Source organism: Anopheles ziemanni, chromosome 3 (genome assembly GCF_943734765.1).
Source record: "Anopheles ziemanni chromosome 3, idAnoZiCoDA_A2_x.2, whole genome shotgun sequence".
Taxonomy (NCBI): domain Eukaryota; kingdom Metazoa; phylum Arthropoda; class Insecta; order Diptera; family Culicidae; genus Anopheles; species Anopheles ziemanni.
Genome location: NC_080706.1, coordinates 9,494,040 through 9,518,089, shown reverse-complemented (window position 1 = coordinate 9,518,089; position 24,050 = coordinate 9,494,040). Strand labels below are relative to the sequence as shown.

Below are 24,050 nucleotides of genomic sequence, written 5' to 3'. Positions count from 1 at the left end.
TGCAACCATCGGGAGGATCATTACTTTGGGGAAGATTATCTGTTCTCGAGAAGATACTATACGAGGGCACTACAGAGGGGAAAATCGAGGAACGAAAGGGGGTATAGGAAGTTCATTTTCCTCCGAGCGGGGTGGTTGCGAGCGAAGAGAGCCCCACCGTGTGTTTGGGGGCACGCTTCTGCGCGGATGTCGGTGTTGGATGCATCATCATCGTATAGCATCTGAAACGGGGCTGTTAGGAGGTGCGGAAGATGGATCCGCCAGAAGGGCGAGCGCTCCAGCATTCGATGTTGATAAGTCGTATCACTGCGAACAACTGTGGCCGTGCTGAAGAGAAACATAACGGTATCTTTCAGACACATTACGTAGTTGAATTTGAAATAACCGTTACGAAAGACAGGGTGACGCTGGGGTTAACTGCAACCGTCGAAAGGAATAAACAATTGTGGGGAACTCTTTGCACACTCGCTGCTTAAAAACTCTTCGAAGAACTCAATTAGAGGAGCGCACATTAAAAGAAAACCATCGGCTACGGTTACAGTATGTTCTAATTTTATTAGAAATCGCTTGTTCTTGTTACGATAAGTATATCAGGAATATGAACTCACTATCTTTAAACTCTACTAATCATCATCACCAACGAGAGAAGAACTACAATCTACGCGCTATAAATGCCATTCTGTCTGCAGGTCGTTTCTTGCGAATCATGCGAATGCGTGATCGTCAGGGATTTTCCACTCCATGATTCATTCCGTTTTACTTCCTTCTTCAGCTCGGGGAGTGGCGAAGTAGCGTTCTACTGGTTCCACATCTTGAGATATTTTTACACCTCTTCTTTCTATATGCCGGCGGTTTGCGATGCCCCAGCGTTTCGTGGAAATGTTGGCGAATTATCTTACACACTATTAAGTACAAGGCGACACCTCATCGTGTTGATGCGTCCGGGCCGAAGTGGGATCACCTCATGAGGAGAGGTTCTATCGGGCTTCAGGAAAAAGACTCGGGGCGTGTTGCGGTGTCGGTTTGGAGCGATATCTTTCTACGATTGTAACTTAACATGTGCGTTTTGCGGTAAACTGTTCACAAAATGGTGCAATTATATAAACGCAAATGAGTCCTGAAGTCGTGGCATGGATCACCCAACAGAAGAAACATATGATATGTGCTTACTGCGGCATCGCCGATTAGGGTCACGGATGCATCCTTGGCAGAATCGAAGTGAATGGGAATAGGTTGAAGCAAATCCGTCAGAAGACGCCTGCTGACGAACGGAAGAAAATAAAATCTACGAGGAAATATGACGTTCGAATGATAAAAGACCACTAAATCATAGTAATTCGTTGCGAGTTGCTTTGGCTAGCGAAGGGATACGCCTTGTTCCACCGACACCGGCCGCCGTCTACCCGAGCCCGTGGTCCTCGAAGAACCCTTGCGGTGTTTCGTCCTGGGGAGAAGAAACGAACGGATTAATCACAACCGGCCATCGCTAAGGGCGTCCGTGCCAACGTGGTAGAAATGTTTATTGCAATCTAATTGGTTTGCTGTTGTAAAATTGTTTATATTTTGTTCTATAAATTGAATGTTTGAATTGGAATTGAATGCTTCGAAAGAGTACTTAGCAGAAAACTGTATTGTGAAGTGAATAAAAAACAAAAACTTCAAACTGAGACACGAACAATTTATCTTCTTTTTCATCGTTTGTTAAAAAGAATTGAAGAAGAATTGAGAAAATACTAATCAGCTGGAGAGAACTTGGAAAAGCAGTGAAACCATAAAAACCAGACTCGTGTTTGTACTTTGCAAATTCTAGAAAGTAATGTTCTCATCCGATAAGGAAACAATAAGATACTACAGAATAAAGAGAATAACGAATATAGGTGGATCAACTAAGACCGTGACAGCAATTTTAGTAGATGAGGCAGCAAGCAATACAACACGGGCTGGTGACTATTGCCAGAAACAATCTAACCCGGTGCGGTTCGTAGATAATTTATTAGAAAATGCGTGTTAGTTTGCAAAAAAACGAATACTGGTGCAAATTAGATTTGCCTGGGTAATTGCTAGGACTAATCTATTATTTCCTTTTCCTCTGCACGCAACAAGGATGAAGAGTAACAAATATAAAAAAAGTTAAAAATGAAACATACACAGAAAAGGATCAAAAACAACACAAACATGCACAGACGCATTCGTACACATACACAGCTACGTACCTTCTTCTCGTGGGTGTGGGTGGGTTGGTTTGGTTTTTGTTCATTATCGGTATCATTGTATCATGGGTTGCGGGTTATGAACCAGACTCGAAGGAACCGAAGTAGCCGCGAGGGGCTTAGTGGAGGGAGGGGGCGGAGAGAAACGCCCTAGTTTCTTCTTCTTGTTCCGTTTTTCTTAGCTTCTCAACGGAATAGATGTATGAACGAAAGGGGAAAGTGGGGAAGATCGAAACAAAAGGGGAGGCATTTCGGGCAATTTGCGGAAAGTAGGTGTCACCATTGTACGTACGATCGACGATGAGAACAACTGTTACACTTTCTTCTCTTCATGCGGATCCTTGGAAAGACATTTGCGGTTTGTTTTGCTTTTTAAGAAATGCACCACGCAAAACGCAAAAGGTTGCAGCAAAGAGTGTTGTTAACCAGTTGCGGCGGATCACAGAACAAAACAATCGCAAGCCGTGTGGGTTAATATAAATTTAAGAAATCGTGTAAATGCTGTTTGTTTTTGGAAGAAAAATAAAACAACATATAGCAGACATAATGTCCAAATTCAGAACGGTGCATAATTCAAATGTGGTAGATTAACCTTATTGGCGTGTAAAAAGATTTCTTTGTGCACTAACTATCTAATCCATCCAGTTGGTATTAGTATTTTGTTAAAGGAGAGATTGTAGAATCTACGGCAAAGCTCTTACGGGAGTTGGTTGGGAAAAAGGAATGAAAAAAAAATATAACAACGAACTGAAAAGCGTAAAAGGGGAAAAATACAAAATAATTCTACAAATGGCTGTTCCAGTCCTATAACCTATTGCACTCTATTCTTCACAGAGAGCGATTGAAAAAAGTTTACATTTCTAATAAAGTGACATTAAAAATTTTGGAATCAGTAAAGCACGAAGGAATAACACAAGTTTTCTCCAATAATATAATTTTATGACAGAAAATTTCTTCCATGCAACACAGCAACAACGGCCCTTAGAGTAGGGAAGGAGGGAAAAGAAAGTATAAGAAATACAAGGGTAAAAGGATAACCGGGTCTGTTAGGGAAGGGGAGGTGCAGTAAGACTAGAGATCCGCCATCGGATCGCCGACAGATCGTGCGCTCAAAGCAGTCCAATGTCTCTTAGGGCTCCGTCCGCCGCTTCGTCCTGGGCAAAATGAAAATACAATATACACGGGAAGTTTGGTGTGGGGTTCGGCTATTTTTTACGCTGGCGGTGTTGGCTCAACCCGCCATGGTCTAACTACTATTGGATGGTTCTACTGCGTTAACCGGGTGTTCGACGTGTAGTACGTTTTTTTTTTACTTTTGTTGCATAATATTTACACAGCAGCGAGGGCATTAGTGTCGTTGTGTTCGGGTCAGTTCCGGGGTGATTTTGGTTCGCAGCCCATGCCCATGTATCCCATCCATGAAAGTGTGTGCTTGACTGGAGACCCAAGCCAGGCAAGTAGCGGGCAGGGGACGTGGTAATGGTGGTAGTAGTATTAGCTAAGAGTCCGATCGTAATCTTCACGGCACTGTTTACCCTTCAAACAAAATCGACACGCAACTACACGGAACATGCTTCATGCTTGCAAAGGACTACGGGAAAATGGGGAACCAGGAACTAGAATGTACTACTTTGTAAAAATACGGTTAGACTTTTTACAGAGAGAGACAATGTGCTTACACTCCTCACTTTTTTATGGAAATATTATAAATAAAATAATACAGGCGACCATGTACTCATCAACACGATAGAAAGAGGAAAGGGAATGAAGCGTTTGAGGGTGCTATTCCTGCAATAACTTATCAGGAGTTGCTAAAAAAAATGACCTAGAATTTAATAAATGTGCCTTTTGTTGTGTATTGGATGCCAAAATGGAACTAAAAATATAATGTACAACATATCTGCAAATTTTTGCTTCAAAATTGAAAACATGAAACGACTGCAAAGTGTAGAAAATTTATACATCCAAACATCTAGAGAAGAAAGTGTAAGGTTTGTAGAAAGAGGAAACGATAGTGATAGCTAAGACCTCAGGTCACGAATAACTCTTAAGGGTAATCGTCCCTAAACGAATGGTAGTGTGGTAAAAAACAAACCGGCATAACAACGACAAGAGGTAGAAATATTGTTTGTGTCAGATGGGTGGACAAAATCGGGTGGTGTGTGGTTGTTGTCTATAAGAAGAAGCGTAAACGTTGTTGCACGTGTCACGTGTTAGATGTTTATTAGGGCTTAGTTGTAGGTAAGAGAAGTGCTGTTTAAATAGGTTCTGTTTGTTTTCTAACATTTGGAACTACACTCATGATAACTAAAATTGCGTTGTTTTACTATCCGGTTCCTACCGAGACAGTATGTTGGACGTGTGTGGTGTGTGTCTGTGTGTTTGTGTTACCACATCTGTCCACATCACTCCAGCTACGATCGATAAAGAACTCTTTCATTGCGTCTGCGACTTAAACAGTAAAACTTCGAAAGGAGGACCGAAACAAATTATCTACTAATTTTCTATTCTCTTAAAGTACCTATCGCTAGTCGGTTGTGACGTGGTTTGGATCATGGTTCTATTAGTTCTTATCCTCAATATATAATTTTTGCTACGCTCGCTGTTAAGCCAGGACTAATTCTAGAAAGCATAAAAAGGAAATCCTCTCGCATGGCAGTCATTGTGCTGCCAACTGAAAAAAACAGTCCGATTTGTGGTGTTTTGTAATGAGCTCGTTGGGCGAGGTAGTGTCTTGAATAGAGAGAGAAGTCTAGCACATTCACCATAGGGCAAAGGCGGCTGGGCAGACTCCAAGTCGATTTCCGCGGAAGGGGTTTGAAATTAGTACAACAAAAAATAATCTTCATCATCTAAGACCTGCAACAAAGTTAGAAAAGTGTCGAGATGGGTTCAAAAATAGCCAACCAAATTGAGCGTCTATTTTTTGAAGCCATACTAAAGCGAAAAAAAATGAAACGCAATTTACAAATGAATTCGAAAGCCCTCTTTTTATGTCTTATCAACCAAGCACCATACCTGGCTCCAGTATCCGGAAAAGAGATGGAAGACAGTAGTAATGAACGAAAGATGCAATTGGAAAGATCAAGTTAAGCCCCGGGAGTTTCACAAACGGCGTGAACTTGCAATAACACCAAACAAGACAATGTAACTTCTAATGAACATACGACAAGAGAAGAATAAATCGCTATTGATTCGCAAAAACATGAGCAGCGAAATGGAACAGAAACGAACGAAGCAACATACATTAGGTTGATAGGAATTCTTGGGTTCCAATCCGTTGCATATTTACAGCCATAGCTTTCAAGGTGAGTATGCGCTTGTTGCTGAAGTGCTGAAGATTGCAAAACGCTCTTGGCTTGTAGCTGAAGAGTACGAAGAAGCTCAACCCGTCGCTCCTGTAAAACCCAGAACCGGTGTCCCGGAAAGTACAGCGACGAACGATCGTTAACCATTGATAATGGAAATGCCTTACACTATAAGCAAGGAGTATTAGTGTTTCAATTTTGTATACTGTTTTTACTTCGATACCGGTGACACTTAGAGAGATAATCCCCTTTTACAAATTTCTCCGAATTAAAAAAATCACTCCAATATCTTCACTATTGAATGTATACATTTTGCATTAACACTCCAATTCCTTTTGCTGCGTTTTGTTGGTGTGCAAGAAAGGTGAAAGAAAAAGAAATGAAAATAAAATGTACAGACTATTTTTGCACAGATTTTTCGTCGGCCTGCATAGTAATGGATTAATTTCAAAATGTTTATTATACACCAACCAAACGGTAGTGGAATTTCACTAGTCCAAAAGGAAGACAACTAGAGCGTAGGCACTACGGAGGCGGAATGAAAATGTATTTTCCACAATTCACAAGCGACAAATTCATGACACGACCTGGGCAGACTAAAGAGAAAGCATTAACTACATGCTATAGATAGAAAACGAACACTACGTACTGGAAGTAGGTGATTGTCAGTTTAGGTTTTCGTTCAAGTCCTATCAAAAAGTAGGACGAAGATCAGTGAAAGATCATTGAGTTCGATAGGAGTTGTCATCGTGATTGAATATAGTAACATGGTATCCAATTGGTCACATTTGAACGTTTCGGAAACGTCCCAATTGTTATTTGAAAAACCACGAAAAGAGAAAAAGGGAAGAGAGAAAGATAGAAAAAAGTGTTTAAAAATTCATATTCATTGCCAACGATAAAGGAGTAGAAGCAGAGTCTAATGATTCACAGTCGTGGCCAAAGCAATGATTAAGCAACGGGAAACGCTCCTAAAATAGCGATAACCTTTCATTGCAGGATAACAGGAAAGGCTAAATAAACGGAGATGCGATTAAAAGTATCATTTCGCTGCACATACGGAACAGAAAAATCAAACAAAATTTCAACTCCGTCAACTATGCATAAAACAAGTAAAAATGATATTCGATACATTTTTTAACTCAATTGTCGAAATTAACTGAAAAACGTTGTATTCATATAGCTTAGAAGTTGTAACATGGTAGAATTTAGGGAATAATATATGTATAAATATATATATAGAATATAAGACGCGACAAAATAAGTTTAGAGAAACATAAGCTACCTAGTACTATTCTACCCACCCAACAACGTATTAGTAGCGCATTCCATACATGCTTCTTCAATGCAACCGACACGAGCAAGACACTACGAGTAAAGAGCTAGAGTGGCATATAGATAGATGGACGGACTACGACACGATGCAAGAGGATATTCTTTTTTATGGTTTACAAGAAACATCCGGTACAACCTGACGATGCGGACGGGATGCTGTTATTTGAAACAAAAAATATCTTACTGTAATACTCTAGATTGTAAGAATGAATTAAAATACTACATTACTGAGGCACTTCTAGATCCTCTGGATTTTTGCAATGGAAATTCTGAGGAACTCTGAGTTTCCCAATGCTCCCGCTTCTTCTGCTAAGATATTGAATCTATATGTATACATATTTCTTTTCTCAACCCTTAGCATTCTAGCCAGAAGCGGTAGCCACACCACACTTTCGAGCTCCAACATAATCAGTTTAAAAACAAAATTCGCGCAAAAACGTGGTGGAGAATAGAGACAAAATAAAAGCAATAACGAAAAAGTAATATTTTTTGGTATTGGACAAGTTCACAATTTGGCGATTCTGATGCTTTGATTATTAACAAAAAAAAAAAATGGTAGATTCTTAAAGGCTCACAGCCTTTGGAGGGGTAGCAAACAAATCAAAGGACAAAACAAATAAATACAAATCAACAAAAAACACAAACAAGATTTAACTTAAACAGTAGCACGCTTAATTGTAAATTAAAAACAAAATCCTACGCAACCAACCGACACAACTGTTGTTGAGCATAAATGATTTGTAAAAGCTGGTGGGAATTTTTGAAGTCTTTTGTACATCATGAACGATTGTTTGGTAAGCAGTAACAGAATAAATTCAAACTGCACAAAACAGAAGCTAGCTTATTGTTTGGATAAATTCAAAGTTTTAGCGTATTGAACTGCGGAGCAACATGTAGGAGCTTGTCTAGCGTGAATAGCGTTTCTGATTGTAAATATTTAAATGGTCATTTATGTAAGGCATCATTTCATGTCTGTGGTCTGCGGAGCTTCTTTTGTTTGTTTTCGTGAGATGATATTGGCAAGAGTCTAGATTCGACGGCATCGGTGTTACTTTCTGGCATAATGTTGTTATATATCGTAAGAATCATCTGGAGTACTGACCTCTTGGAGCACATCTTGCGCAGCTATTGCCTTGAGGACGTTCTTTTTTGAGGTTTCCTGTATCTCGCCTCCCACTAACAGCTCATCTAGTATGAAGTAAGCCTTTTCAAAGTTGAAAATGATGTCCAGCTCACATACCTGAAACGCAAGATTTGAGGATTATACGATCTTTCCGATGACTGAACGATCTATACTTACACTACCGAAGTATTTGTCCAGCAGCTCCACATACCGGTGAATTACTTCTAGCGTTAGCAGCTCGTTATCATTTTGTTCAATAGCACAGCAAAAGTACAAGCTCGCATATCTGGGGAGCAAAAGCAACATTACACAACAGTTGGTCGTAGCATGGGACAAACACTACCTCTTGTAAACGATAGTACAGTCTTTCCATTCCAAAAAGGAGCACATTTTGGGCTTACGGGACAGGATTGTCGTAATTAGTTCCCGGGTGATCTTCTTCTTGACCTTGTCCGAGTGTGCGACATACCATTTTTGCAGCCTTAGCTTGCCTTGCCGGCTGAATAGTAACATAAACTGCAACTGAAGGTGGACCAAAGGAATAAAAGTTAAGAAATATGTATGCTTTACACCGATTAGCTTCATTATTTGCTTTGGGTTTCGAGCCCGATATCAATTGATGACGTCATGGGCAGAGATTGCTTTGTATCGTTCAAATGAAGCCATACACATGAATTGAGGTTTTCCATTTCGAGAAACACATGATCCAAGATTTGAAGCACACTTACCATAGCTTTCTACACTAAAGAGATCACAATTAATATTTTAAAACACGAATTGCATTCCACCGTATCTCTGCCTGTATGGAAAAATTGTGTCGTACAATGGTTATTGTCATTATTGACGTTTTGACAAGAGTTCCACTCTATGAACCAGGTAGGTTCGAACCCATCTCGAAATCGATAGTTCATGGAACTGATATTTTCAATAATTTTCAATGAAAATCGTATGCAGCGAAAGCGTTGGGATAGTGTTACAATAAATTCTAATACATTTTGAAACTATTTTCTATACTTTTTTATTTTAGCAATTATGAAAAAAAACACTCCATAGTCAAAATGAAACGTAACGTTGTTTATACCTCTAGGTTCAACTTCAACCCATTTCAGTATGGTTCACGGATTCATATAAGTATACCCAAATTTGTCATACGTTCCATTACGTGCAATGCGTTACAGACATAATGTGCTTAGAACAGACAACCTGTAGAAGAAACATTGAAAATAAAGGTGATTCTCGATTGGCGCTCTGAAGACAAGGAAAACAAATTATCGTCAGTCACAATGGTGGTACATCAATGTGTGCAGTAAGAAATTGCGATAAATATGTGAAAACTTTATCTAAACACCAGTTTGTGGCAGTGCTACGACCCTCTGACTCCATAATCAACGTAAAATGGATGCTTCTCGTAATGGTACGAGCAGTTCGACTGCCGCCATGACCGATTGCAAAATGGTCGAAATCGATTTCAAAACGATTTGTCGCATCTGTGGAAAATCAGAGGAAAATCTTACCTCGGTACATTCGCGCTACCAAAACGACCTGCGGGGAAAGATTGCAAAGTATCTAAGCGTTGATATCGAGGAAAATGACACCCTGCCAACGAAGATCTGTTTTTGCTGCAAGGACATCATTACCAAGTGGCACGATCTGTTCGAAAAGTGTCGTGTTATGGAGCAGCGATTTGCTTCCCTTCTAAGGACATGCAAGGATCAGCCGCAGGTAGAGGAAGCAGAGGAGCGATCAGTTGCCAAAAAGAATGATAAACCAAATCCGATGGAAACCGATAGTGTAGTTGACACCGAGAAAAATGCAGTTGCAGCAACACAGGAAGAAGAATCCCATCAACAGGATCAAGAATCGAAGAGAAGGTAAACAAGGAGTTTGGCGGATGGGTTGAATAGCAGGGTTTACTTTGTTTTTATTTCATTAATTTTAGCCAAAAATCATCTCCCCGCTCGAGGACGATTATTTGCACATTTTGCAAAACTAACTCAGCAGCGCGTAGATTCGATACGCAGATCGCACTTGTGGATCACCTGAAGGATCAGCACTGGGATCAGATATTTCACTGTGAACAATGCGACAACTATTTGGATCGGGCCATCCTTATCGAACACATGACCATGCACGCACTTAGTTTACTACAGCCTACAAACGGTGTTTCCGGCGATACGGAACAGTGCAGTGTGGAGTCCGGATCTGTTCCCGAGATTGAAGATGAACCGGAAGCAGAGCTTGAAGAGGCAGAAGGTAGCCAGCAAACGACTGAATTGAAGTCCGGCGAGGGAAGCACAAACAAAGAAAATGACGAGAAGGATGTCGTTGTTCCGGAGGCGCTCAAGGGAGTGGAGAGTCGCAAGCTTTACTGTTACATCTGCGAAAAGACGCTCGCCAACCGGAGCGCCTACTCGTATCACGTCAATCAGGTGCATTTGAACATCAAAAAGTTTGATTGTAGCTTTTGCGAGAAAAAGTTCGGAAACCGCCGGCTGTTGAACAACCACATCGCCAACGTACACTCGCGGGAGCGCAACTTTGCCTGTACTACTTGCGATAAGCGGTTTAAGACGAACGTCGCGCTGTACAACCATATGCGCGTGCACGACGACAAGCTGCAGTTTAGCTGCCGGTTCTGCGACAAAAAGTTTCGCTTCCGGAATCATCTGGTCAGCCACGAGCTGATCCATCTGGACGAACGGAACTTTGCCTGCAATGAGTGCGAGAAAAAGTTCAACACGAACGAATGTCTACAGAAGCACAAGCTAACGCACGTCACCACGGAACCGTTCCAGTGCCCGTTATGTGGGTTTAGCACGAAACAGAAGCGCTACCTGGTCATGCATGCCAAGCGCATCCATATGGTGCGATAGGATGTCACGGGGTTAAGTGTCATGGCACTGGCCATACATTGCTGTTTTTGTAGCAAAACAAACGGAAAGTGACGGTGTTAAGGATCATCATCGTACTGACTAACGATACTCAATTCATTCCTTCTTTTGCTCTACATTCCAGTCACGGTAAGTTTAATTTATTTTATTATAATCGTAGTGGAAAGGAAATCTGCTAACATACGAAAGGATATTGCTGCTAGTAGTAGTGAGTCGTAAAAGAGAAATAATTGGACGTATTAATCACATTGAAACGAAATGAAATTGATATGCATTCTCTTAGCTACCGGTGTACCTGATAACGAAGAAAGAGGGGCAAAGAAAATTAGCGAATAGATCGTAATAAGTAGAAGTTTTCATCATTTTAGTGGAATCGCAGTCAACTGACGAATCATACACCCCACTTACAACCACGATTTAAGCAGACAAGTAGTTTAAAAGTCAAAAGCTCTGAAAAGCCCCCTACGTAAAGAGCGTACGACTAATTTACTCCATCATCATGTACTCCCTAGAATTTCGTGTTGCCAGCCAGTTAAGTAAATAAGAAGCGGAAAGCTTTTTCGTATCGAATACTCCTAGAGAAAATCGTTCAGTTCGTTCGAGCCTTGATTAGGTTAGCGTTTTTCAGTAAAAATGTGAAATGTTTGAATTGCCGCACATCGCTGCGGGTATTGTTGGAGAATCATGTAAGTGCCACAATTATGTTGTTTTCTTTTTTCGGAACGATTTTGCTAGTTTTAATCAAGCCCTCCAGCATCGAATTATCAGCCGCCAGTATTTATCCACGATCGACAAGTGGTACGGTTTTTAGGGTGGTAATTGTTTTTGCATTTATTTATTTATTTATTTAAAAATTCTTATCCATAGTCGAACGTTGCTGTTACTCTGTAAGAACGCGTATTTATTAATCGAGCCAATAAATTTAATGGAACGTGCTAAGTTATTCTCTGTCGTAGAGCAAAAAAGCAACAAAAATAAATGTTCATATTTACATATTTGAATATCCGAATATCAAATCACTTTGATTTTTCAAATGGTTTTTTTGATTTTTGGAATTTCAATTTGTGGCCAAATGCAAATAAACTGTTTCGACGATTTTAGATTCCTGCGAAATTCGGGGGATTTAGGAAATTATACATTTCTACGAAAAAAGTTTAATTTTCCGTGTCGTTTCCAACGAGTAGTCCCTCGGAGCCTTTCGTCAACTACGGATATAGTGCTGCAATGGACCCAAATGCTGGTTTTGTAGATTACCACGGACTCTTCGAATTAATTATACCCTTTTTCTAATTTTTACAACATCAAAACTGTATTTTTGTAATTTTAAATGGGACACATGTACCTACAGTTCTACGAATCATATTGCCATCGGATGTGACAGCTGTCAAATCGCTCATTTGTTGTGTTTATCGCGCGAGGCACGTTTGTTGCGGGTGTGTGCAGTTACCGGTGTCGAAGATACTAGAAAGTGGAAAAGTTTGTCCCCAAGCATGGACTATGAAACATTTATTGCTGCCCACAAACCTCAACTGCAATCGTCCGGTGTGCCGGAGCACTACTGGCCCGAATTGTACCGTAAGCTGACTGATCAAGTGTTCGATGCCGGTCTGGCCTTCTCTCTGCTCGCCTTCGATTATGGAGATGAACCACGCTCGCCCGAGGATCCCGTGTGGACACTGCAGGTTTCAAAGGAGGGCGGTCTAAGTACGGCCGACCCCACCGAAATCTACCTGATTGATCATGCGTGGACATTCCGAACGGACAATGCCCGGCAGTTGCTCAACGAGCATCCGGAGCTGGTGAGCCGGCTGGCGGTGATGATGGGCCTGCAGCAGGATGACGACGTGCCGCCGAATGTGTACATCCCGCGCATTCTCCAGGATATGTGGCGCTGGTGCAACACGTACTCGGTAAACGCGGAAGGCCTGTCGGTGGAGAATCGAATGCCGATTTGGTACGTGATGGACGAGGTGGGCAGTGCGATCCTGCACGGTGATACACCAAACTGCCGCGTGGTGCCATTTATGCACATTCCCGAGGGAATCACGTACAGCCTGCTATTTCCTACGGAGGACATTGACGAGGGAGACAGTCTCTATCGGGACTGTGTCGAAGGCGTTCCGATTCAATCGAAGGAACGTGACGCACTGCTGTTACCGTGGCGTTATAGTACGCTGGCGAAGGAAGATTTCGCGCAACAGGAACCTCCGAAGGAGTATTTCCTAGCGGGTCACATCGAGGAAACACTTCCGAATCCGGATGTAGCACCACCGCTGATCGATGGCAACAGGCCGCTGAAGGTATACTCGCAGTACGAACTCGTCAACCAATACCTTACGGATGCGTCGTACGAGATCGTGAGCGATCCGGCTGAAGCGGACATCCTGTGGATGACAAGCCATTTCAAGTCATTCCGCGAGTTTAGCGAGAACAACCCGAACCAGTTCGTCAACCAATTCCCGTTCGAGAACGTGATGACGATCAAGGACCTGTTAAGCGTCGTCTGCCGACGGATGGCACGTAAGCAGTCCACCGAGGGTAGCGATGGTGCCGACCCGTTAGCACCTAATCCCCGCTGGCTGCCGGTGACGTATAATCTGAAAACGGAGTTGGTTCAGTTCGTGAGCTACTATCAGAACCGGGCGCAGCGTGGCATGGACAACCACTGGATCATCAAGCCATGGAATCTGGCCCGTACGCTCGACACGCACATCACGGACAACCTGTCGAAAATCATGCGCCTGCAGCAGACGGGCCCGAAGATTGCGCAGAAGTACATCGAGCATCCGGTGCTGTTTGAGCGGGCCGAGCTGGAGGCAAGCGTCAAGTTCGATATCCGGTACGTGCTGCTGGTGAAGAGTGTCGACGAACCGTGCGCCTACGTGTACACCAACTTCTTCCTGCGTTTCGCCAACAAACCCTTCCAGCTGGACGACTTCGACGACTACGAGAAGCACTTCACCGTGATGAACTACGGCCAATACACGCTGCGGCACATGAAGTGTGATGAGTTCGTGCGCTGCTGGTTGACGCAGTACCCGCGTCATCCGTGGGATCAGATCGAGACGGACATCTGCGACATGCTGAAGGAGATGTTGCTGGGAGCCACCAAGCTCGGGCCACCGTGCGGAATCGGGACAAGCGCACAGTCTCGTGCGCTGTACGCCGTTGATCTGATGCTCGAGTGGACCGAGGCGGGCACGAAGGTGCAACCGAAGCTGCTGGAGGTCAACTTTACACCAGACTGCCAGCGAGCATGCGAGTACTACCCAGAGTTTTATAACGACGTGTTCAATTTGTTGTTTTTGGATCAGGAGAATTTGGACGTTTTCAGGCGAATTGTGTAATACTAGGCTGAGGTACTAGGTACTAAATCCACTGCAAGAAATAAAATTTGCCTTTGTATCATAATCAATTCGACTGTCCTTATTGGACCATTCCGTGTAATATACGGGGTATGGACAAAATTTCGATAACAGTACCTGATCTACACTTACCCAATTTGACGCGTGATATATTCTCAAAACCCATGGTACTCAAGTTTGGTAACATTACAATTTTATTTCAGTTGCAGTTTAGTTCTTTCGTTCAACATCACTTCTAAATTCCCGCTGCATCCAAAACACTGGCCCTCTACTTTTTCACGTGTGCTAATGGTTTTTTTTCTTCCGTTCCTAAACTTTTTGGGCATCCTCCCATCTAGTGCCCATCAGATGCACTTCAAATTTTTACCTTGTTTGATCACTTGGTGTGTTGTATTTCGGGTTTTTTCTTCAGGTTTTTTTACAGCTTTACTTCCTTTTGTTATTGGTTTTAAAATAAGTTTTCCACACTTAATACACGTCTTTGTCGTTGGCCTTTCTGTTTTTTTCTTTAATTTTCATTTACTTTATTTCAATTTCGTCCGAGTTTACCCAACCTGCGGCCCATATTTTCCACCTCATTGGCCAACAGACAAGATTCAATAGATTAAGCTAAAGAGTCGGCTTGCTTGTGCAGTGTGCTTATCGGTCCTTTCTTGCACAAATGCCATTTCAAACATCCAGTGGACCATTAAACTCCGCACTGCACGGATCCTTGCTAAGGGATCCCGAGTCTCCACCATGTTCCGTACTTACTTTCGTTCGAGCGGCTCGTGAAAACGGTATTAGAAGGGTCGATACTAGCTGAAATGTTCACATCCCGGTTTTCGGTCAAATTTTTCATGCTATTACAATACATGTTTAAAACATTTAGATACTGCTTGCAGTGTAAGTCTTAAATGCATTTTATAATGAATCACATTAACATTATTTGTTTCTTTTCTGACGGTGTTTTTTTGTTGTTGTTTTATTTTCCATATACAGTTTACTCTTAGTATCGGCCTCATTTCAATCGCTATGGGCTGTATTACGCTTGTTTCCAATTGTTCAATTTTTTTCTCAAACTGATGTTCTTTCTTTTCGGTTCCGTTCGAAACAACATGTGTGTGTGTGTGTGTATTTTTGCTGGAAATAGGTTCGCCATTTAATTATCACCCTCTCTCTTGTCTTCTCCGCGTGATCGTATGTTACAAACAGTGCTTTCTATTCCCACCATGATTACAAGCAACCACGTGGGACGTTAGTTTGGAAGGTGTTTGTACCGTAAACGATCTTTAAATTTTCCTCTTTTCCACAAACTTGCTGTCGTGCTCGCCAGACATAACTTGCTTTTTATTTTCGCTCACAATTTTTTATTGTATAATTAGACTCACTTTTCAATAGTGGTCTTTAAAAATATTTGGGGGAAAATTATTGTTTCAGAAGACTGAAAGAATTTCCTAACTTACATCCGGGTGATACGTAACAAATATACAGTTACATGCAGGCGTACATATTACTATGCATATACAAAACGATTTCTTATCAAGGTGTGAGATAGCGCATTTAAATGCGTTCTCAACGATTTTAGTTTTTGCCCTCAACTTACTAGCCTCTAACGATGGAAAAAACAGGAAGATACGAATACATCACGCCCGCGTACCGGAACTATACAAACTCGAACAGTCGTTTCCCTTTCGGTTATCAGACCAGGTTTAATATATTAAACATACAATATATACTCAACATTTTAACGGTTTCATGCTGTGGGGGTAAATAAAAAGACTCTTAAACATAAATATCTCCGTATCTTGCAACGGCACACACTGACACACACACGCACACAATACGCACGCAATAAATATAAGCCATATATCGGTCATGGAGGCTCGGGTTGCTCCCGGGGATTACAAGCTAACAGATACTCCAGCCTCCTTCCAGCTAAAGGGAAAACTCACGGTTTTCTCCTGTCAGTTGCCACCATTTACTTTCCCATTCCCCCGATGGGAAACGTCGCGTCAGTTTAGAATACTTTCTACGTTTTCTTAAAATACGCTTCTCATTAAAATACAAAGACAATCAATGTACTGCACGCATACGTGTTGGCAAAACTTGTCCCAGTGCTTCTACTCTACTGCGTTCGCGAAATCGTTTATACCGTTTTCCCCCGTCACGTCCACTTGTTTTCTGTTGTAAAACCGGTTTTCCATCTTTCGAAACGTTATCGCAATGTGTTCTGTAAAGTTTTCGTTTAATAAATTAATTTTGTGACTCTTTTCTTCCTTCTTGATAACATTGGCATCTTTTCTCAACCATTTTTCCGCTTCTTCACTCTTTGCCACAATAATTCTTTTGGAAGGAGGTGCCTTACGTCGATATTCGGTTTCGCTTCCGGTTCCTACTAAAACACTCACTTGCCGACAAGACAACATCGGTTTCGCGTATCGGGAGAAAGCACAGTCATACTTCACCTTTAGTTTACTTTTACTAATTGCCAAATCCCGATCCTATCTATTATTTTTCACTTTGTTCCATTTTTTTGCCTTCGTCGAACATTTTCTCCATCACCTTGGATGGGGGTAAAATGGCGGGGATGCTTAAATAAATAACAAAATAGCAACAAGCCACAAATATATGCATATATGTTCACGCTTTTATCTTCTTGGCCAGTTTGCGTTCCAAACAAGGCTCAATTTGCCTTTTTTTTTCCCCCACCAAACGGTCCCTACTACTTTCGTCCTCTCCGTTTTTTCTTTTGTGTATATATATTAAAAATCAAACGAATATTTCATATTCATCAACATTTTTTGTTTTCGATATTGTCTTCTTTCTACGGTACGCTTTTCGCACATTATTTGGTACTTTATCGTTTTGTGTTTTTTCGCTTTAATTTAATTTTCACTGTGTTTTGTTCGTTCGGTGTTTTGCTAGAGTTTGCAGAAAAACTGGCTGGAAAACCGCCGGCGTTATGCTTTTTCATTTGCTCTGACAAGAAAGTGAGAACAAGGAAACCGTAGAGAGACACAAAGTGTGTGTGTGTGTGTTTTTTTGTCGTGTTTGTTGATGGCAGAAAGTGTCCACAGTGAAAAACATACACATGTATTCATGGCACGTGCAGGACGCACTAAGGACGATATCAGAGGGAATCAGCGTTAATCATACTACCGTTTGGCATGGAAAATGTTGAAGCGTCAGGATAGCGGTTCTCGTTTGAAGTTGACGACGAACAGTTTGTGCCGTTTTTGCCAGACGGTTTATTAATTTATTAATTAGTTTGTTCCTTTCGCATCTTTGTCTTTCGATGAAAGTAAACGATGGTTGATGAGTTTGGCTAAGATTTTTTTTTATCTTGTTGGTGTCATTTGATGTTGAATTATTACTAAAGCATCGTTAAAACGATAGATAGTAGGATGGACAACCTTGGGGTTTCCTTTCAGAAAATAATAAACTAGTTTTACTTTCTAGTTCTCCACTTTGAATAAATAAGTTTTCCAATTCCATCGATGGGAGACTTAATTACACCCAACTAACGGGGCATTTAATTACTGAAACATATTATTATCGATTTAAAATCAATTAATCAATCTTGATGAGAGTTCCTATTTTGAGGGAACGTACGTGAAGTACGCGTTCAACAGGTTAAAGAGCGTTCGTTTGGAGATGATTTTCACCGCTGCTAAACCTTCGATACTTAACCGGTTTGTTGGCATAGATTGGTAAGCCGGCACATAAACTACACCTAAGACCGTCAGCAATACAATGCTTCACACTTGCTAACATTCATACGCGCAAAGTCATCGTCTGGAGTTGGCCGGAAGTGAGATAGCAAAGATTCCAGGCTTTGGCAGTGGAAAGGTCGGCAAAAGAAGTGAACGCCACACGGTTGGATGCTTCTCCGATCCGGTGTTTAATGGATGGCCCATTCCTCGTCCATTCGAGACCGAGGCTTAACCACGCGCGGGAGCTTATCACCACCGATGGGACCACTCCCGGTTCCTTTCCCCCCTTGGGGCAAGACGGAAAGCGGGGTGAATCCGGTCCGGCTAGTGCAGAGTTACTTACGTTATGCCGTTCCCGCTTCGACACCTCCCCGGATCGGTTGGCCGCCCTACCCTTCTCACTAAGCCGCCATAAATCCGTGACCCTTGCAGCATCCGTCCCTGGACGGCAGGAAGCTTCCACCCCTGGTGAGCCCTGGGACACACTCACAACGCCCGTCCGGGTCGGTGCATAAATCCGGTGATGTGTTTCCCGTGATTATTTACGGGATAAACTTTTCGTCGAAGTTTTCTCGATGTGAATCAGTATGCTGTTCGTGGTGCCGAACGTGGACACGCGAATGTCGAACTTCCCGTCCATGCCGAGGCTGCTCGTCATCAGCCGCGCGTTCTCGATCGTCGAGTCGGACAACCTATCTCGCCCAGGGTGGGGTGGGAGAAAGTGAAATTGAAAAAGAGAGAGAGAGAGCAGAAAGAGCACAGTGAGCATGAAAAGTGGACCCCGTGGAATGGGTAAATTGAAAACCGATGCCAAAACTCCTGCATTTACTCCGCGCCAGGAACGGCGTGTGCCTAAGTTTTTCCGAGCAAAAGTTCAGCAGTGAAAAAAAACAACCAACCGAACATTGTTGAAAAGTAGACGGTATGGGAGAAAGGAGTTCTCCTTATCTGCGTTCGGTTTGACTTGCCTCTTTTGAAGGAAGAAGGAGTGGGGGATAGGGTGTACTCTATCGCATGAAAGAATTTATTGTCAGTCGTGGAGTTCGTTTGTTTGCGTATGACCCCACCCCCCGGTGGAAGAGGGGGGAAGAAATGCGTGAAAGCCGTGGAAAATTGGTGATTGGGAAAGCGCGAGTTTAAGAGGGTACTTAATGCCAAAAACCCGAGTGGGTTTCGAATGTCAAATACGGTCGCAGGGAGGCGTTAGATTTGCTGCCGGAGACACATATGCACGTACTCGACCGGCTTGAGGGCTTTTTTCTTCCCCAGAGGGCGCGGGGTGGTGGGGGGGGAGAATCGTAGCACTGGTCGGATTACAACAACCGAAATGCTGATAAATGCCTTGCCACTTTGCGACATTAGCATGTCGTCGGATGGTAATACAAGAACCACTCACCTCACGTCGATCTCCATGCCGCGCATGTCGCCGCAGTGATTGCCGAGCGTCGTTATCTGCTCCTCGCTCAGGCCATGGAGCGTGATTCCGAGCCACCGGAGCAGCGGCAGGTTGGCCAGGAAGGCGTGCGTGAACTGGGGCTCGATGCGCTGCTTGCGAGGTCGGTCCATCACGATAACGCTGTCGAGCTTGAGATGGCTGAGCGGGCTGGCCTTCAGCAGCTTGGCCAGCGTTTTGAGCGTCTTCGGCGCCTCGTCCAGATGCACGATCCAGTTGCACATCTTCAGCGTGTTGAGATGGCTGTGGGGAGGAAATCAGGAAGGTCAGGTGTTTGATGGTAAATGATGTTCTTTTATTTAGGTTTTATCTTGTGTAGCATCATGCTAATGGAACCTAACTTTCTTAACAGATATGATATGACCTTAGTTTCTTGATACCTTTCAGGGAAAAATACTCTGAATTTAAATGGGGGTTTTTTCCATCCCAAATTGATACCAGAATATTTTACATTCAATGAAAATGTATGGTGGAGCTCCTACCTGAAATGGTTGTTCAACGTGTTGAAGAAACCGATAACGTCCTTATCGGAGAGGATGAGCGGCGTCGAGGTGTTGCTGCCGAAGCCTGTCCGCGACGGTGCGGAAAGATCCAGCTCGCGCAGGCTCACGAACCCCACCAGATACGGCAGCATGTGCGGACCCTTCATCGACAGGTGGTCGGAGAAGATGATCTATTGGAGAAGCAAAAAAAAGTGTAAGACATCCGCCTACGGCCTACGCCTTGTGTCGTACCTGTGCACCGGCAAGCTTCAGATTGACCACCGAACGGCACTCGTAGGCACCGGACTGCACCGGGACGTCGCTCTTGAACATCGGCATGTTGAGCCGGCAGTTGTTCAGGCCGAGCTCGCGTATCGACGTGAGCGAGAGGAAGCCACGGACGGACGCGAGTGTGCCGACATTTTCTATCCTAAAGCTCCAACCATCGAGGCTGAGCAGCCGGAGGGTGATGCAGCTGCCGAGGGCGCGCGCGGACATACCGACGGCGGCATCCTCCAGTGCGATCCGGGGCGACCCGAGGCTCATCATCTGCAGGCACGGTGACTCGCTGGCACCGAGCACGGTCGGCAGGATCTCGCTCAGCCTCGACGCACCCTCGAGCTTGATCGAGTGAAGCGTGGTGGAGACGCGCACCGTTTCGCCGAGACACATCGAGTCCTCGAGCGATAGCTGCGCCTTGCTGAGGTCCAGCCCATGGAGGCGTGAGTACGTGTCGCGGGCGGCCAGCAGGAGTTCGTGCAGGGTTCCGGAGTTGTGCGGACCGCCATCACAGGCCGGCGTTGGGTACCAGGTGCGTGAGATGACCGAGTCGGTGCTCCGTTTGTCCGGTGGACCCTCCATCGGTTGGCGAGGCAGGGTGGCCGAGCGGCCCAGATTGGAGGTGGAGTTGAGCACCCCTCGGGGTAGTGACGAGAAGAGGCCGGCTGGGTAGGAGCGCGGAGATGGTGCGCCCGTCAGCGAGGACTGCTTGATGAGTCCCGAGTTGCCACTGCTACTGCCCGAACCGGAGCCCATGCTAACGCCACTCGACGACGGTGGATCATCCCGGGCTCCCCAACTCGACGGTAAGCCAAGATACGACAGGGGACGCACGGTAAGGAGTGCCGCCAGGGCTCCAACAGCCCCTCGTTCGCAGCGCAGATGTGGCAACGAGAGGCGCGTCACGTGTGGACACTTTTCTAGCGTTGAACAGATTTGAACCAACTGTGATGTGCAGAGTCCGAGGTCCAGCGAGAGATTGCTCAGCTTGGGCTGACGTGGAATCGTCCGGCAGAGAGCGGTCACCACGGACTGCAGCTTCAGAATGGGTGGGTCCTCTTCGAGCAGCGTCAGGATGAGCTCGAAGCTTTCGAGGCGAGGCTTCAGGAGCGCCTTCGAGATGCAGCTCGCCAGATAGTTGATGTCCGAGTCGCGCACCTCGTTCTCAATCAGCGAGGTGATCCGGAGCGTGGTGACACTCTCGTTCTTACCGAGCGCGTCCAGAAAGATGTCCATCACATTGCGCGACTCCAGCAGCAGGTTCTTCTCCATCTGGTACACCAGCTCGAGGTTCTTCAGCGTGCAGGTGGGACTCTTGAACGCCAAACCCCAGCCTTGCAGCTCCGAGAGGGTGGACTTGATCGACACCCAGATTGGTTTGGCCTCCAGCGGTGGCACGGGGGGTGATTTGGAGATCCCCAGCATCTCGCAGAGTGCAGTCAGGTTCGCCTCCGTTTCACCTCCGGCCAACGCGAGCGAGAAGATGGTTTGGGGGCTCAACCAGAGTGGTGTTAGCTTAGAGAGCAATAGGTGCGCCCGGGACCCGAGCAGTGCCATGGCGAAGTTGAGCACCTTTAGGATCTCCGGCTCAACCTCGTCACCGACGGCAAGTCCGGCGATCTCCGCCGCCAGTAATCCTGGGCGGCTTGCGAGGGAGACGATGTAGTTCGCCGCAAGGAACTCCGCCAATCCGGGACAGATGATCGTATAGTACTGCTCGGACTTACGCTTTGCGGTGCGTCCGAAGAGCTGCGCCCGATCGAGACACCCGGCGATGTTGGTCTCTGGGGCGGAGCAGTACATCTTCAGCTCCGCCGACGTTACCGTGGAGCGCTTCGTCTTGAGGCAGAACAGAGCCAACCGGCCCAGCTCGGTGACCTGCGTGTGGGAGGAGTTAGCTGCCACGCAGTTAAACACCGACGCGATCACATCCAACTCGTCGGTCGGTAGCTCGCCGCCGGACGTTTCGTAGATGGCCGCAATCGCCAAGCAACCCAACGTGGTCCTAGCAATGCTCCGCAGCTGTCGACAGGACTGCACCGTATCGATAAGCCTCGTCGGAGCGCCCCACTGACCACCGCCGAGAAGCGACACCGAGCGGCCCCAGATGAGTCCCTCGCAGGTGATATGCCGCTGCATCAGTGGCAGCAGTTCGGCGCAGGATGACGTCACGCTGATCAGCACGACACGCGCTTCCGGAAAGAGACGTCCCTCGAGCAGATCGATCACGTCCTTCGGCATGGATTTGCCCTTCCGTGTCTTGCACTGCACGTCGTACCCATCGAGCACGATCAGCAGTTTCCCTTTGAGGGCCTCGAGTGAACTCCAGGCCGCACTGAACCCACCGAATCCGCTCGCAAACGGATTAGGCGGTCCCCGTGGAAGTAGCTCCTTGCCGATGTAGTTCGCTAGCGTACCCTTCAGCTCGACCAGCGGCACAAACAGCGCCAGGGCTACCGGTTGCCCTCGCGGTGGCCACGGTGGCTCACGACTCCAGCCGTGCAGGATACGAAGCGCCAGCGCACTGCGCGTAACCCACGGCGGACACTCGATCAGAACGCGCCGCGGAGCCTCCAGGAAGGGACCGTCTTTGGTTTGCACCGGCGTCAGGATCTGATCGACACCGATCGCCTCGTTCAGGCCGTGCGAGTGGATGTGCAGTCGAAGTTCCGGCTCGAGTCGGGCCGGACATAGTACGCCGGGAGCGACCGGATGAACCCAGCTCGGTAGGACCGGTTCCTTGAGGGCGAGCTCGGTGTACAGCGTCCGCAGGTAGTTCGCTAGGCGGGCCTGTGGGTCACCCCGTCGACCTTCCGGTCCGCAAGCGGGTGGTCCGGGAGGCGAAGGGCACTCGAGCGACACGTACGACCCGGACAGTTCATAATCCGACCGGTAGGTGGCTGGCGTGTTGGAAGCCGCAGTCTGCTGTACCGCAACCGATTGTGGCTGTGGCGGTGGATGTTGGTGCTGTTGTGGTTGTTGCTGTGCTGATGATTGCGATTTAGTTGGATAACACTGTAGAAGAGAGAAGAGAGAGAGGGAGAGAGAACAAAAATCGTAAATTTTTAAGGATGAAAAGATTTTCCAGGATATCTTATTTAGAGATACTATCCAGGCAGTTGGTTTCCTTGAAGTTTTTCTTGTTTCATTTTATTTTTGTGTGTGTTTTCAGTTATTTTTTTCGTATTAGTAGTTTAATTTTAAATCATTTAAGTTGTTTTCATAAGCTTTCATATTTTCCTTGTTTTTAACTTTTCGAAATAAATAAAGCTGTGCGTTCTCATTCTTCAAGAACAATTCTTATCAAAACAATCAATGATTTTAATTCAATTAATCCAAACTAAAACACGGTTGCCTGGTTCGATATAAATGCAACACACAAGCAGCCGAAGTCCATAGGATGGAATTTTCTTCTGGTTTGCTTTAACTCAACCCAGTACAACTATTTTTAGTTCCGTTTCCAGGTATTTAATTAATAAAACAACCCTTTTTCGTTGAAACCATACAGAGAACCTCAACTCGTATGGTAGCTTCACCTCGATCGAGATGAAAGTTTTTCCCAAAAACCGGATCGAAACGGTTGACGCGTGTGTTTGTTTGTGTGTGTGTGTGTCTGAGGGCGGAAGCGAAAGGAAAGTTTTGCTCACATCGGATAAATTATTCCAAAAGTTGAAGTGACGGTGAACGCAAAGTGAACGATGCTCTCACTGCCGCCACACACAGCTCACACATTGACTTCTAATCTCGAATGCGCGCCATTTGACTGCTACCGTCGTTCTTTTCCGGCCCGTTTTCCATCCACCCCCTGCAACGCCGCCCCCTTAAATGGCGCATCCAAGAATGAGTTGACTCCCGTCACCTCCAACTGACTCGACGGCCCTTGCGCTTGTAGAGACGCTTTCCGGCAAA

General features: G+C 45.0%; 4 protein-coding genes across 5 annotated transcripts in view; 2 read left to right on the top strand and 2 right to left on the bottom strand.

Annotated features, from left to right (window-relative positions):
• Positions 1-1,226: 1,226 nt before the first annotated feature.
• On the bottom strand, positions 1,227-8,803 carry LOC131286602 (AP-1 complex subunit sigma-2). Of its 2 annotated transcripts, none has more exons than XM_058315580.1 (5): positions 8,705-8,803; positions 8,320-8,498; positions 8,154-8,262; positions 7,956-8,093; positions 1,227-1,444 (listed from the first exon to the last, which is right to left on the bottom strand). In XM_058315580.1, exons 1-5 carry the CDS (start codon positions 8,705-8,707, stop codon positions 1,400-1,402), a joined length of 474 nt encoding a protein of 157 aa, XP_058171563.1. In that variant the 5' UTR covers positions 8,708-8,803; the 3' UTR covers positions 1,227-1,399. The 2 variants fall into 2 exon arrangements, with proteins under 2 accessions (XP_058171563.1, XP_058171564.1); XM_058315581.1 differs by lacking the exon at positions 1,227-1,444 and adding an exon at positions 3,225-3,364.
• A 456-nt stretch (positions 8,804-9,259) lies between these two features.
• LOC131287312 (gastrula zinc finger protein XlCGF57.1-like) lies at positions 9,260-11,062 on the top strand. Its single transcript, XM_058316349.1, has 2 exons — positions 9,260-9,847; positions 9,916-11,062. The coding sequence occupies exons 1-2, from the start codon at positions 9,372-9,374 to the stop codon at positions 10,847-10,849; spliced, it is 1,410 nt and encodes a 469-aa protein (XP_058172332.1). The 5' UTR covers positions 9,260-9,371; the 3' UTR covers positions 10,850-11,062.
• A 1,230-nt stretch (positions 11,063-12,292) lies between these two features.
• On the top strand, positions 12,293-14,262 carry LOC131286768 (tubulin--tyrosine ligase-like protein 12). The gene has a single exon (XM_058315766.1). The coding sequence runs from the start codon at positions 12,358-12,360 to the stop codon at positions 14,212-14,214; it is 1,857 nt and encodes a 618-aa protein (XP_058171749.1). The 5' UTR covers positions 12,293-12,357; the 3' UTR covers positions 14,215-14,262.
• Positions 14,263-18,465: 4,203 nt separating this feature from the next.
• LOC131288602 (uncharacterized) overlaps positions 18,466-24,050 on the bottom strand; it is a 49,736-nt gene continuing 44,151 nt past the window's right edge. Inside the window, exons 4-7 of the mRNA XM_058317750.1 lie at positions 20,115-23,156; positions 19,863-20,053; positions 19,324-19,623; positions 18,466-18,619 (exon numbers count right to left, since the gene is read on the bottom strand). Coding sequence (XP_058173733.1) covers positions 18,466-18,619; positions 19,324-19,623; positions 19,863-20,053; positions 20,115-23,156 — 3,687 coding nt within the window. The remainder of the gene's footprint in view (positions 18,620-19,323; positions 19,624-19,862; positions 20,054-20,114; positions 23,157-24,050) is intronic.

Excerpts from the sequence above, each read along its gene's own strand:
- LOC131286602 (XM_058315580.1), bottom strand. Across the intron at positions 8,094-8,153 it reads TGGACAAATACTTCGGTAGT|GTATGTGAGCTGGACATCAT; the intron begins GTAAGTATAGAT and ends CTTGCGTTTCAG. Across the intron at positions 1,445-7,955 it reads CGCAAGATGTGCTCCAAGAG|GACGAAACACCGCAAGGGTT; the intron begins GTCAGTACTCCA and ends TCTTCTCCCCAG.
- LOC131286768 (XM_058315766.1), top strand. The coding sequence starts at position 12,358 with ATGGACTATGAAACATTTATTGCTGCCCACAAACCTCAACTGCAATCG.
- LOC131287312 (XM_058316349.1), top strand. The coding sequence starts at position 9,372 with ATGGATGCTTCTCGTAATGGTACGAGCAGTTCGACTGCCGCCATGACC. Across the intron at positions 9,848-9,915 it reads GATCAAGAATCGAAGAGAAG|CCAAAAATCATCTCCCCGCT; the intron begins GTAAACAAGGAG and ends CATTAATTTTAG.